The sequence below is a fragment of the Myotis myotis genome, unplaced genomic scaffold (assembly GCF_014108235.1).
Source record: "Myotis myotis isolate mMyoMyo1 unplaced genomic scaffold, mMyoMyo1.p scaffold_m19_p_2, whole genome shotgun sequence".
Lineage (NCBI taxonomy): Eukaryota > Metazoa > Chordata > Mammalia > Chiroptera > Vespertilionidae > Myotis > Myotis myotis.
In genome coordinates, this window is record NW_023416324.1 from 13,061,212 (window position 1) to 13,073,497 (window position 12,286).

The 12,286-nt window shown below is 44.7% G+C and overlaps 1 protein-coding gene across 4 annotated transcripts; it reads right to left on the reverse strand.

The window, feature by feature from the left end:
- Positions 1 to 212: 212 nt before the first annotated feature.
- ZNF436 (zinc finger protein 436) lies at positions 213 to 11,635 on the reverse strand. Of its 4 annotated transcripts, none has more exons than XR_004974157.1 (4): positions 9,501 to 10,483; positions 8,453 to 8,579; positions 2,432 to 4,001; positions 214 to 659 (listed from the first exon to the last, which is right to left on the reverse strand). XR_004974157.1 is itself a non-coding variant. In XM_036350710.1 (4 exons), the coding sequence occupies exons 2-4, from the start codon at positions 9,531 to 9,533 to the stop codon at positions 2,749 to 2,751; spliced, it is 1,413 nt and encodes a 470-aa protein (XP_036206603.1). In that variant the 5' UTR covers positions 9,534 to 9,593; positions 10,873 to 11,635; the 3' UTR covers positions 214 to 2,748. The 4 variants fall into 4 exon arrangements, 3 of the variants coding, with proteins under 3 accessions (XP_036206604.1, XP_036206603.1, XP_036206602.1); XM_036350710.1 differs by adding an exon at positions 10,873 to 11,635 and having other exon boundaries at positions 214 to 4,001; positions 9,501 to 9,593; XM_036350711.1 differs by lacking the exon at positions 9,501 to 10,483 and adding an exon at positions 10,873 to 11,635 and having other exon boundaries at positions 213 to 4,001.
- Positions 11,636 to 12,286: the final 651 nt, after the last annotated feature.

Genomic DNA, 12,286 nt, shown 5'->3' on the forward strand with positions numbered 1-12,286 from the left:
GGAGGGCCGGACTATAGTTTAAAAAAAAAACTATGAACAAATTCCTATGCACACTGCACATATCTTATTTTGAAGTAAAAAAACAAAACGGGAACAAATACAATATTTGTATTTGCATGTGGCCCGCGGGCCATAGTTTGAGGACCCCTGTCCAAAGGGTTCACCAATGTGTGAACACAATGTACTCTAAATTACCATAAGAACATCTGTACAAAGGAATGAATGTAAAGAATGATTGTGCCCAATTTTAATGAATCCGATAAAAACCCATTTTGTGAATCCGTGCTGGATTACTAAAATAATTCTCAGGTTTTTTTATTTTAAAAATTATACTTTTAATTATAGAATATTGTTAGAATAATACAGATATAGACACTAGGATAACTGACCAATACCATAAGGAAAACTGTTCTACGTACTTACTTGTTCATTCACTCTCCACAACCATAGAAAACAGGCACAAAGTGTTCAGGGTATGTGCAGAAGCAGCCAGAATCTTGGGAGCAGAAGGCATGCAAAGAGAGTCTGATGCATAACTTCTACACAAAGTTCAACATATGGGCAGCAATTGGTAGAAAAAGAGGAGAAAGAGCTGGTCTGGCCCTTGCCCTTTTAACTTCCCAGCTGGAGTGTACATGTTTGGAGAGATGGCTGGGGTACTTAGGAGCCAAAAGCAGCAACAGGCGCAGTTTCAGGTTGGGGCAGGAGAGAAGGGAAGAAAAAGGGAGTGAAATACAATTAGGTCAAGAAGATGCTGTCTTCTATGGCCACTCCAAAACGGAAGCCCTAATGGCTCACAGAAACAGGAGAACTTTGATATTCATTAAAACCATCAGCAACACTGATACGGTAAAGACATATTCGAGTTTAGTCATTAAGAACATGTAAGTCATTCAACAATTAAAATATGAATACCCACAGTCGGCTAGATTTTGTATCGAAAGGAAAACATGCTTCTTGCCCGAGTTTACATTTAAATAGGAGTGGCAACAGAAAGAAAGCTCCTCGGTGGAGTGGTTTTTCATTTTGTTACTTTCGAGGTTGTGTCATTTGCAAGTGATGCAGTCCCACACAGCTGTGGGTCATAATTCACTACAGTACCCGACCCTAGAGACCATGAGCTCTTTAACACCAAGTCCCAAAGAGCTATGGCAAAAGTAGTTTTCAAATGTTACAACTTTCATAATAAAGCACAGTAGAAATAACTTGAGACACGCTAAACAAAAATTTCCGTGAGTCCCATTTCCTGGGCATCAATTTTCTTCCACTCACACCCCCAAGTACTTGGATAAGCACCAACATTTGGGATATTTCTTAATTCTTACTTGGGCTGAGATAAGGAGAACTGACACTACTGGGCTTACATTGGGTCAGCTCTTATTTTAACCATTTATATCTGTACGCTGACAGGATGAAAATACATTCCTATAGGCTTATTAATTCCTTGTTACTAGCCCAAAGAGACGTTCACTCTGAGAACAGGACAATCAGTTATCTCCCATAATTGACTGATAAATATAAACAAGTGTGTAGTTCTGTACAAAGACAGATCTTACAAGAGTGCACATTAAAGCATTAGTGTTTAAATTTTTTCATCATAAAGAATGAAAAAAAAAATTTTTCAATTGGAGTGTCTGTAGTTCTGTCACATAATCAACATCACCCAAGAACATGCTAATTCTGTGTGAATTCAGTTTCTGCTATTGGAAAAACCACAAGAATACACATTTTACTGTACATACACATGCTCTTATGCAAGCTAAGAGAAACACTGGGATGTGGCCCTTATCAAATCCTAGAGTTAGCAGAATAGGGAGGATTGATCTTAAAGGGTAGAGGGGAAAGTACACAGAAATGACCTGTGTTCCTCGGGAAGGGACTCTGTGCTTCCTCCCCTGAAATTGTCAAATCCACCTGCTCCTTACACTCCACCAACACTTATGGTCCTATCTTTCCTTGAAGACATTTTCCCTACAATGTTCCCTAGAGTGATCCCCAAAGGAAATTAATAAATTCTGACTAATGGCAATAAAAATAGTGGGCATCACTTCCTAAAGTCACCACCATTGATGAGTCCTTGTCCCCAAACCTGTGTTTCATTTATCCTTGCAATCTGTATCTTCAGTTAGCTTTCACAAAGATGCAAGCTTTTAGAAAGTTAATTAGAAACAATGAGAAGGAAAAATGTTATGATCATTGCCTTCATCATGCAGAATCCAGCTCTCAGGAAGTCAGAAAGGTACAAGTGCATGAGCAACTCAAGGACAAAGCCTTTTGAATGGTAAGATGTGTGTGCCCAAATACTATGGTAAGTGAATAAGTGTGGCAGTTCAGGCAGTCTCTCATCTTTCTCCAAAGCAGCTGTGACCACCCTATTACAGTCCAACATTTCCCCTAGCACAGTTTTTTGAGCTAAGGCAAGGAGAAATACCTTTTAAAAATGTACTCTATTTCCAGTCCTGAGCATTTACCAGCATTTATTATCTAGACTTCAGAGTTCCAGTTACTCATGGGGCTGATTTCGATGAAGTACTTCATTGAGTGAATAAAAATCACTATTTTGGAGAGGGAATATTCCCAAAGCCGTGGGTCAGAATTTCAAATGGCCTGTCTTCTTTGATATTTTAAACTGTGGCCTACAACAAGAAAATTCGGTATGGTATAAGAAACTCAGTCTTAAAAGAGCTCTTTGATATCAAATAAAATTGTACCTTCAAATGAATTGTTTCTCAGTCATAATTACAGGACTCAGTCAGTGTGAACTCTCTTATGTTTAATAAGAGCTGAGCTCCGGCTGAAACTCTTTTCGCATTCAGTACATTCGTAAGGCTTCTCTCCCGTGTGAACCCTCTGATGTGTGATGAGGTTGGAGCTCTGGGTGAAACCTTTTCCACACTGCACACATTCATAAGGCTTCTCTCCTGTGTGGGTTCTCTGGTGTTTAATTAGATCTGACCTTTCACCAAAGCTTCGCCAACACTCATTGCACTCATAGGGCTTTTCTCCAGTGTGAATTTTCTGGTGTGTGATGAGATGAGAACTCCGGCTGAAGCTTTTCCCACAAGCATTACATTCATATGGCTTTTCCCCAGTGTGGGTTCTCTGGTGCTGAACCAAGTGTGAGATGCGGCTGAAATTCTCTCCACATTCATTACAGTGGTACGGCTTTTCTCCTGTGTGGGCTCTGCGATGGCGCACAAGGTCAGAGTTCTGACTGAAATTCTTCCCACACTCATCACACTTGTAGGGCCTCTCTCCTGTGTGGACTCGATAGTGTTTGATGAGATCAGATCTCTCACTGAAACCTCGCCCACATTCATTACACTCATAAGGCTTCTCACCTGTGTGGGTCCTCTGGTGTTGAGCTAGGTGAGAGCTCCGGCTGAAGCTTTTCCCACACTCCTCACACTCATAGGGTTTCTCCCCACTGTGGGTCCTTTGATGTTGGATTAGGTGAGATAGACGGCAGAAACTTTTCCCACATTCGTTACATTTGTGGGGCTTTTCTCCAGTATGGATTGTTTGATGCTGGATGAGATGAGAACTTCTTCCAAAACTTTTCCCACACTCATTACAGTCATAGGGTCTCTCTCCAGTGTGCGTTCTTTGATGCTGAATAAGGTGTGAGCTCCGACTGAAGCCCTTTCCACATTCATAACACTTATAGGGTCTGTCTCCAGTGTGGGTTTTCTGATGTCGATTAAGGTCTGAGATCTGACTGAAGGCCTTTCCACAATGAGAACATATATGATACTGAATACCTGTGTGAATTTCTTTGTGGACAAGCAGATCCGTGACTTGTTGGAGAGGATAGCTTACCCACTCTTCTGCTGTTAAATCTCCCCACTGTCTTTCTGATCTATCCCTGCTTTCAAAGGCCTCTTCATTTTCAGGATTTTCCTCTGTATTCCCAACAGGTCTTTCAGATGCAGTCCCAAGTTCTACATCTTCACTAATCTCTTGCTTTGGATTCACCTCGTTCTCACTCCTGATCTCAAAATCTGTAATAAAAAGTAAATAATAATAATAATACTGGTAAACACACAAAGAATTACCTACTACCAGTATGTACCAGGCATTATGTTAAGTTCTTTACATGAATTAGTACCTCAACTGCCCTGAATCAGGAATTATGATTTCCACTTTATAAACAAGAAACCTATACCCTAGCTGGTTTGGCTCAGAGGATAGAGCATCAACCTGGGGACTGAAGGGTCCCAGGTTCGATTCCAGCCAAAGGCACATGCCTGGGTTGTGGGCTCAATCCCCAGTAGGGGGCGTGCAGGAGGCAGCCAATCGATGATCCTCTCTCATCATTAATGTTTCTATCTATCTCTCTATCCTTCTCCCTTCCTCTCTAAAATCAATAAAAATATATTAAAAGAAAGAAACAAAGAAACCTAAGACTGAGAGAAATGACTTCCAAAAGGTCATACTCATTAAAAATTTTTTTTAAATAAAAACTAAAAACAAAAGGCCATACTCATAGATACAGAGAACAGACTGACAGCTGTCAGAGGGGAGAGGGTTTGGGAGACTAGGTGAAAAAGTGAGGAGGGGCCCTAGCCAGTTTGGGTTAGTGGATAAAGCGTCAGCCTGCAGACTGAGGAGTTGCAGGTTCGATTCCGGTCAAGGGCACATGCCTGGGTTGCGGACTCAATCCCCTGTGAAGGTGTGGAGCAGGCAGCCGATCAAAGATTCTCTCTCATCATTGATGTTTCTATCTCTCTCCCTCTCCCATTCTCTCTGAAATCAATAAAAATATATAAAAAGAAAAAGAAAAAGGTGAGGAGGGGATTAAGCAGTATAAACTGATAGTTGCAGAATCACCACAGAGATCCGAATTGCAGCATGGGGAATATTGTCAATAATGTCGAGATAACTGGGTAGGCGGCCAGGTGGGTGCTTGGGTCAGCGAAAGGACCACTCTGTAGAGTGCATGGATTTTTGGCTACTTTGCTATACATCTGAAACTGCTGTGGGTCCTAACTGGTTTGGCTCAGTGGATAGAGCATCGGCCTACAGACTGAAGGGCCCCAAGTTCAATTCCAGTCAAGAGCGTGTACTTTGGTTGAGGGCACATCCCCAGTAGGGGGTGTGCAGGAGGCAGCTGATCGATGTTTCTCTCTCATAGATGTTTCTAACTCTCTATCCCTCTCCCTTTCTCTCTGTAAAAAAAGTCAATAAAATATTTTAAAAAAACCAAAAAACTGCTGTGGAATGGTATTGAATGTAAACTGTAGTTGGAAAAAAACACACAAGAGGTCATAAATGGTGGTGCCAGGATTCAAATTCAGGTCTGTCTGATAAAAGTTCATACTCTGTATCAATACAGTTAATGGTTCTTTATAAAAACTGTATATATTCCTGGTTTCTCAAAAGGAGAAAACCAGCCTGGCCAGTGGGCTCAGTGGTTGAGCATCCACTTATGAACAAGGAGGTCACGGTTCGATTCCCTGTCAAGGCCCAGGCCCAAGTTGTAGGCTCGGTCCCCAGGAGGAGGCATGCAGGAGGAGCCAATCATGATTCTCTCTCATCATTGATGTTCCTATCTATCCCTCCCTTCCTCTCTGAAATCAATAAATATGTTGTGTGTTTTTTTCAAAAAAGGAGAATACTGGAAACAGAGAATATAAGAAACTCTAAATTAGAATCTCTAAGAGCCAAGAACCTAGATATTTTGTATGTGAAGGCATGTATGTATGTATATGTGCTTGTTCTTAACTAACCAAGCCTTCATCATTACCATTATATAAATTTACTAAGAACCTACTGTGTTAGCATGGATAAAATGAATTTTTATCTATTTCTTTCAAATCTTAGTTAACAGAAAAAGTGACTGCCAAATGCTACTTTCTAGGGGCCTTTTAATGAAAATGGGTGGGAAGATTGGAGAACGCAAAAAAGATGCCTAGCTTAGAACATTCCTGGCATTGACTAAGCATAGTCTTCAAATGAGAATCAAAATATATAACCACTGTGTACAAAAAAAAACTTTCTACCAGACACTGCATTTTCCAAGTTGCATTTCTTAGTACATTCTTCAGAAAGAGGTAGGTATGCTGAGAGAAAAGGGTCCCAAGGATAAATTACTTTGGTAAATGATGCATGCAACAACATCTCAGAAATTCACATTGCCTGATAACATAATAAAGGCTCTAAAGAGTCTTGAGGTAAAGAGACCTTGTTAACATTATTTAACCCACTTATTTGGGCAAATAATTTTTTTTTTTTTTTTTTGTGCTTCCATGTTTCCATCCCTAAGTGTTCCTTGGACTCAACCTTAGACATATAGATTCATATTTCTTTGAGATTCTCATTTCTAATTTTTGTTGCGTTAAGTGGAATATTTGGATAACAGACTGCAATAGATCTGGGTAAATAACTTAATTTCTAGTCGCTTCCTAAAGGAAGGATCCAAGAAACTTTGGATATCAGAGAAAGGCCACTTAAAAAGAAAACGTCTCGCCGAAACCTGTTTGGTTCAGTGGATAGAGCGTCGGCCTGTGGACTGAAGGGTCCCAGGTTCGATTCGAGTCAAGGGCATGTACCTGGGTTGCGGGCACATCCCCAGTAGGGGGTGTGCAGGAGGCAGCTGATCGATGTTTCTCTCTCATTGATGTTTCTAACTATCTCTCTCCCTTCCTCTCTGTAAAAAATCAAAAAAATATATTAAAAAAAAGAAGAAGAAAACCCCTTCTATTTGCCTTTTCTCTGGAAAAGGCTATAGGGATAAAAAATTAGTCCTCAATGAGTGGCAGATGACCCAGTGAACCATACATGGTTGCTAACTTCTGTTGAGTCTAAACACAAGACAACATGAGTCTAAAGCAGCGGTTCTCAACCTGTGGTCGGAACCCCTTTGGCGGTCGAACGACCCTTTCACAGGGGTCGCCTAAGACCATCCTGCATATCAGATATTTACATTACGATTCATAACAGTAGCAACATTACAGTTATGAAGTAGCAACGAAAATAATTTTATGGTTGGGCCACACCATGAGGAACTGTATTTAAAGGGCCAGAAGGTTGAGAACCACTGGACTAAAGGCTGTCCAGCTCAAGAATATACTGCTTGTTCTGGTTACACTCAGACCAAAGGATAACTAAGAGAACAGACAGGTTTTGGCCAGTGTGGCTCAGTAGTAATCTCTATCCCTCTCCCTTCCTCTCTCTCTAAAAAAAAATAAATAAAAACATATATATTTTAAAAAGACAGTTTTGCAGACCTTAAAAAAAAACTAGCTTTCTTGCCCACCCGGGGTGGCTCAGTGGTTGAGCATCAACCTATGAACCAGAAGGTCATGGTTCGATCCCCAGTCAGGGCACATGCTCAGGTTGCGATCTCAATCCCCAGCATGGGACTTGCAGGAGGCAACCGATCGATGATTCTCTCTCATCATTGATATTTCTTTCTTTCTTTTTTTTTTTTTTTAATATATTTTATTGATTTTTTACAGAGAGGAAGGGAGAAGGATAGAGAGCCAGAAACATCGATCAGCTGCCTCCTGCACACCCACCACTGGGGATGTGCCCGCAACCAAGGTACATGCCCTTGACCAGAATCGAACCTGGGACCCTTGAGTCCGCAGGCCGACGCTCCATCCACTGAGCCAAACCAGTCAGGGCAGTATTTCTATCTCTCTCTCCCTCTCCCTTCCTCTCTGAAATAAAAAAATATATAATTTTTAAAAACTAGCTTTCCTCAATAATATAATTTGTAATCTAATAGTTCAGGATTTTCCTGGAACATTTGACATACTCAAAATCTATGATCAACTCTGAAACATCTCTAGACTAGCACCTACTCCAGATGAAGGACCTAAGGCAAAGCTAAGGCTCCAAAGTCAAAACAAACACAGAGAGGTGGCTTTTGCCCTCCCATTAATCCAGGTCAGAACCCCCTCATCTTCTGATATGCCAAGGTTGCAGGTTTGATACCTGGACAGGGTACATACAAGAATCAACCAATGAATGCACAAATAAATGGAACAACAAATTGATGTTTCTCTGTCTCTCTCTTCCTCTCTCTCTCTAAAATCAATAAATAAAATTTAAAAAATAGACAATATGACTCTGATGTTCCCATTCAAACATTTGTCTGAGGACTTAAGTCAATATCCAATTAAGTACTTTAAAAATCAAACAACTTGCCCTAGCTTGTTTGGCTCAGTGGATAGAGCATTGGCCTGCAGACTGAGGGGCCCCAAGTTCGATTCCAGTGAAGGGCACATGCCCTGGGTTGTGGTCTCAATCCCCAGTAGGGGGCATACAGGAGGCAGCCCATCAATGATTCTCTCTCATCATTGATGTTTCTATCTCTCCCCCTCTCCCTTCTTCTCTGAAATCAATAAAATGTATATATATATATTTTTAAATCAAACAACTAGGTTGTGTTGAAGGAGCTAGTCTCAAAATGTGGGTTGAAGAATGGTAGAGAACCCTTACTTACCTAATGAGACAACATTCCCATAATTCTCCTGCATAACATCCCTGTAAAGGTCCCTTTGCGTAGGGTCCAGAGGTCTCCATTCTTCCCGAGTGAGGTACATGGCCATATCCTCAAATGTCACCGGTGCCTGAAATCACACAATGCTTCCCCATTACTTGACATCTCATAGATTGGTACCAGTGTTTCTCCTTGAAATTACAGACACAGCTAGAATTATTGAGGAGGCAAAGGGTATTAAATCTGATGTATAGAGTCCAAAGAAGAAATGAACAAGCTAAAAAGAGAGAGAGTACAGAAGAGAGCAATTTACAAGCTAATTGCTCTGGTCCAATGGCCAGACAACCCTGCCCCACACGGGAATCCTGCACTTTGCTCAGAACACATCTCGCACCTACATGGCACCACAACTTTACTCACAATGTTCCTCTTTTCCTGGAATATCTTTCTCAAACCAGAAAAATCCTATTATTCTTTTTTTTATTCCAGATGAGGAAAACCACTGACAAATATTTAAGTGACAACGGGTTTTAAGAAATAAAAAGAATGTAAGGAGCAAAATAAGTTATGAATGGAAGCGCTGGCCCTCCTCCTCCAGGTATCCTACTATTCTTTTAGGTCCTGTTCCAGTACCAACTATTCTCCGGTGCCCCCCATCCCTCTGCTTGGCTCCACTCCTCCCTCGGACCCCTCAGATAGAATTAATCACTCCCACGCCTTCCTTCTCACACCAAGCACTTCGTTCCTACAGCAAATGGAGCTCTTATCACGTTGTATCACGGTTAACCGAATGCATCTGTCTCCCTATAGATTGTGAGCAGGCGGGAGAGCCCGTTTCATCCATCCACCTTTTGTCTCCCCGGCATTTAAAGGCATGCAGCAGGTGTTCAATAAATGCTTGTTTGTGGCTAAACCGGTCTGGGTTCCTGGAGGCACAATACCGAAGCGAGCTAATTACTATTTCCAGGGAATTTCCCACAGGGATTTGCAAAGAAACGCTGGGACCAGGTGGATAAGCAGAGGCAGGGTCCGCGAAGCCACCCCGGCTTACCTGGGACCCAGCCATGAGCAGGGTGGCTGCCATCTCGGGCTCAAGGATTCGCCTCCCAGGAGAAAGAGCAGGAAAAGCAGCTAGCAGACAGCACTAAAGGAGGCGAAAAGCAGGGCGTGAGGCACAGAACACAGGCCCTGCCCACTCCCCAGGGCTGGAGTTCTGGCCGCCAGGCGGCTAGGGAGGGCCCTGGACCCGGGCAGGGTCACTCTCCTCCGTGACCCTCGAGCGCGACCCGCCCTCCGTGTCTCCGCCACCACGGGGTGGAGGCAATGCCGGGATTTAGCAGGACAGGACAGCTCCCTGGCTCCGTCCCTCCCGCCGGGTCTCAAGCCGCTGCAGTCTCCGGGAGGCGGCTCTCAGCCCAGCCCACAGAACGCCTCCGCTCTTCCATCTCCTGGATGAGGCCTTTCCGGCAGCTGCCTCAGCCAATCAGCGAGCGAAGCTCGAAAAACGCTCTACCAATTACAAGCCGAATACTAGGCCCGCCTCTTGTAACAAGGCTGGACACCTCCATCGCGCCTGCGCCTGCCCCTGCAGCCTGCTGGGAGTTTGAGTTCCATTCTGGCGTACAAAGGCCACTCAGGGGCCAAAAGCCAAGGAGGGAAAAGAACAAAAGGGTGAAGGAAGGACCGCGTTCTCCTACTCAGGACAGAGTATCTTCTGCTTTCTTCTGTCGGAGACAACAGCCCGATTAAGCAAGGGAAGTTGCCCTGCTTCTCCTCACGTCCCTAGAAGCTTATCGTGGATCGGACCTTAATTGCGACGTCTGGCCTAATTTAGGTGCTGGCCTGTGTTGGGTTCCGCTCGGATTAACACTCAGATCTGACAGCCGGGCCTGAGAGGAAAGAGGCAGCCGCCCACTCCCCGGGGAAGATTCAGCGGCCTCGCTGGAACTTTGAGCTCCGCCCACGCACTACATGTCCCAGCAGCGCCTGCGGCCTTCGCACCCTGCTACACAGACTACAACTTCCAAGAGGCCCCGCGCCGCCAGGGAGCTAGCGAGTGTGATCGGTGGCTGGGACAGGCGGTGTCCAAGCTCCATCGCTATTAACCCTGTAGGGGAGTCTGACTGCGTCCTTCCAAAGAGGGCGCCCCTGAGGGGCGGACAGAGTTGTGGCTGGCAGAGCGGGAAGCCAAAACGCTGAGCGAACGTGGGAGATAGGGCGTGTAAAGGGAGCGAGCCAGGCGCCAGCGCTGGGCAGAACCGACCCTATCATTCCGAGGGCTGTTCTGCTCAAAGGTTTCCTGGCCGCCTTTGACACGGACCGGCCCCTGAGGGCCTGAGCCGGGCGGGCCCTCCACATGTTAGCAGTCTCTGATCGCTGAAGATAGGAAGCCGAAAACCCGAGCTGAGAACGAGCAGACTTACCTCCTGGCCCGCGAAAGGTCCACTAGACCGCCGGCTCCAAGATCCGAGAGCCCCCAAACAGATTCCAAATCCGCAGGCAGCGTTCTTTGGAGGCTTCAGGCGTTCGGGAAGGTTCTAGAAATCACGACTGGCAGATTTCCGGATTCTCTCAGACCTGCAGGTAGATCTCGAATCCGCAGGCTTGCAGGCAAAGCCCAGAGATCCCAAAGACTCGCACAGATGCCGAGACCTCAGACGCTCAGGCAGCTCGGAAACCACAGGCTCACAGGCAGGTCCCTCAGAGACCACAGGAGCTGGCCAAGAAACACCAGCAGCAGCTAGGCTGCATGCAGCTGGGCTTCTTCCGAACGGAAGGACTGGCCCCCTTCCCCTTCCCCAGCCAGGATGAGAAAATGAGACAATGGAAGCCCAGCACGAGGAAAAGCAGGCATTCTGCGTGGAGAAGCGCTCTGAGCTCGCTGTAGCCTTGGAGAGGGAAGTGATGGAAAAAGAATATAGCAGCTTATTAGGGACTCCCACCCTCTTCAAGTTATAAATATCCCCAGAACCTTGGCCATGTGCCCAGAAGCCTGTTGTCTCTAACTGTTCAGGAGACTTCTCTGCCTGCGCTGGGAAAGGGGCTTTTCTTTTGTTTTGCAGATACATCTACCCACCGAGTGACTTGAATTTTTTTCCTCGAACATGACTCCAGGCTATGCTTTTATTAGTGAGTGTCCTGTTCCCACCGCCCCCCAGTTATTTATGGTTAAATTACTCAAGTGTCTGAGAAGAACTAGGACTCTACCCAGCCATGAGGCAGACTCTCCCACTCCACACCCCCAACTGTGTGGCGAGGAATTCTTTAGATACCACAAAATCGTACCATCTTACCCCACCTAAAATTGATATGGGTACGCCACACACCAAAAAAGTTTGAAAAAATGGAATCACAGAGGGTCCCCGAAAGGCAGTCAAGGTCAGACAGACCTGGGTTGAAATCCAGGCTGTATATCCTTTGAAAAGTCACTTAATCTTTCCAGGCCCATTTCCCTTTCTGTAAAATGGGGTAATCACACCCAAGGTGATGGTGAGCACTGAGATGACTTAAAGTGGGCACTCAGATGACAGCTGTGGGTGCAGGGAAGACTTCCAGAAAGTGAGCACTTTCTGTGGGTATTTTCATTGGCTCAGAAAAACCTGGGAAGTCAGAGTGGCTCCATAGCTGTGAGGATCAGCTGGTGACCTTATTCTCACATAATGTTTCTGCTGGAAATCCAGAGGGAACTCCAAGTTGGACCAGTTTGGTGGGTTCAGACAAATTGGTGAATTGAGCCCAGCAGAGCAGAGATCTTTGGAGCTGCCAGGAATCCAGCAAGTTAAGGCCTCACCCTTAGGAAAAACCTCTGGGTCAAGGGAGATGGGTTCATTCTTTGGC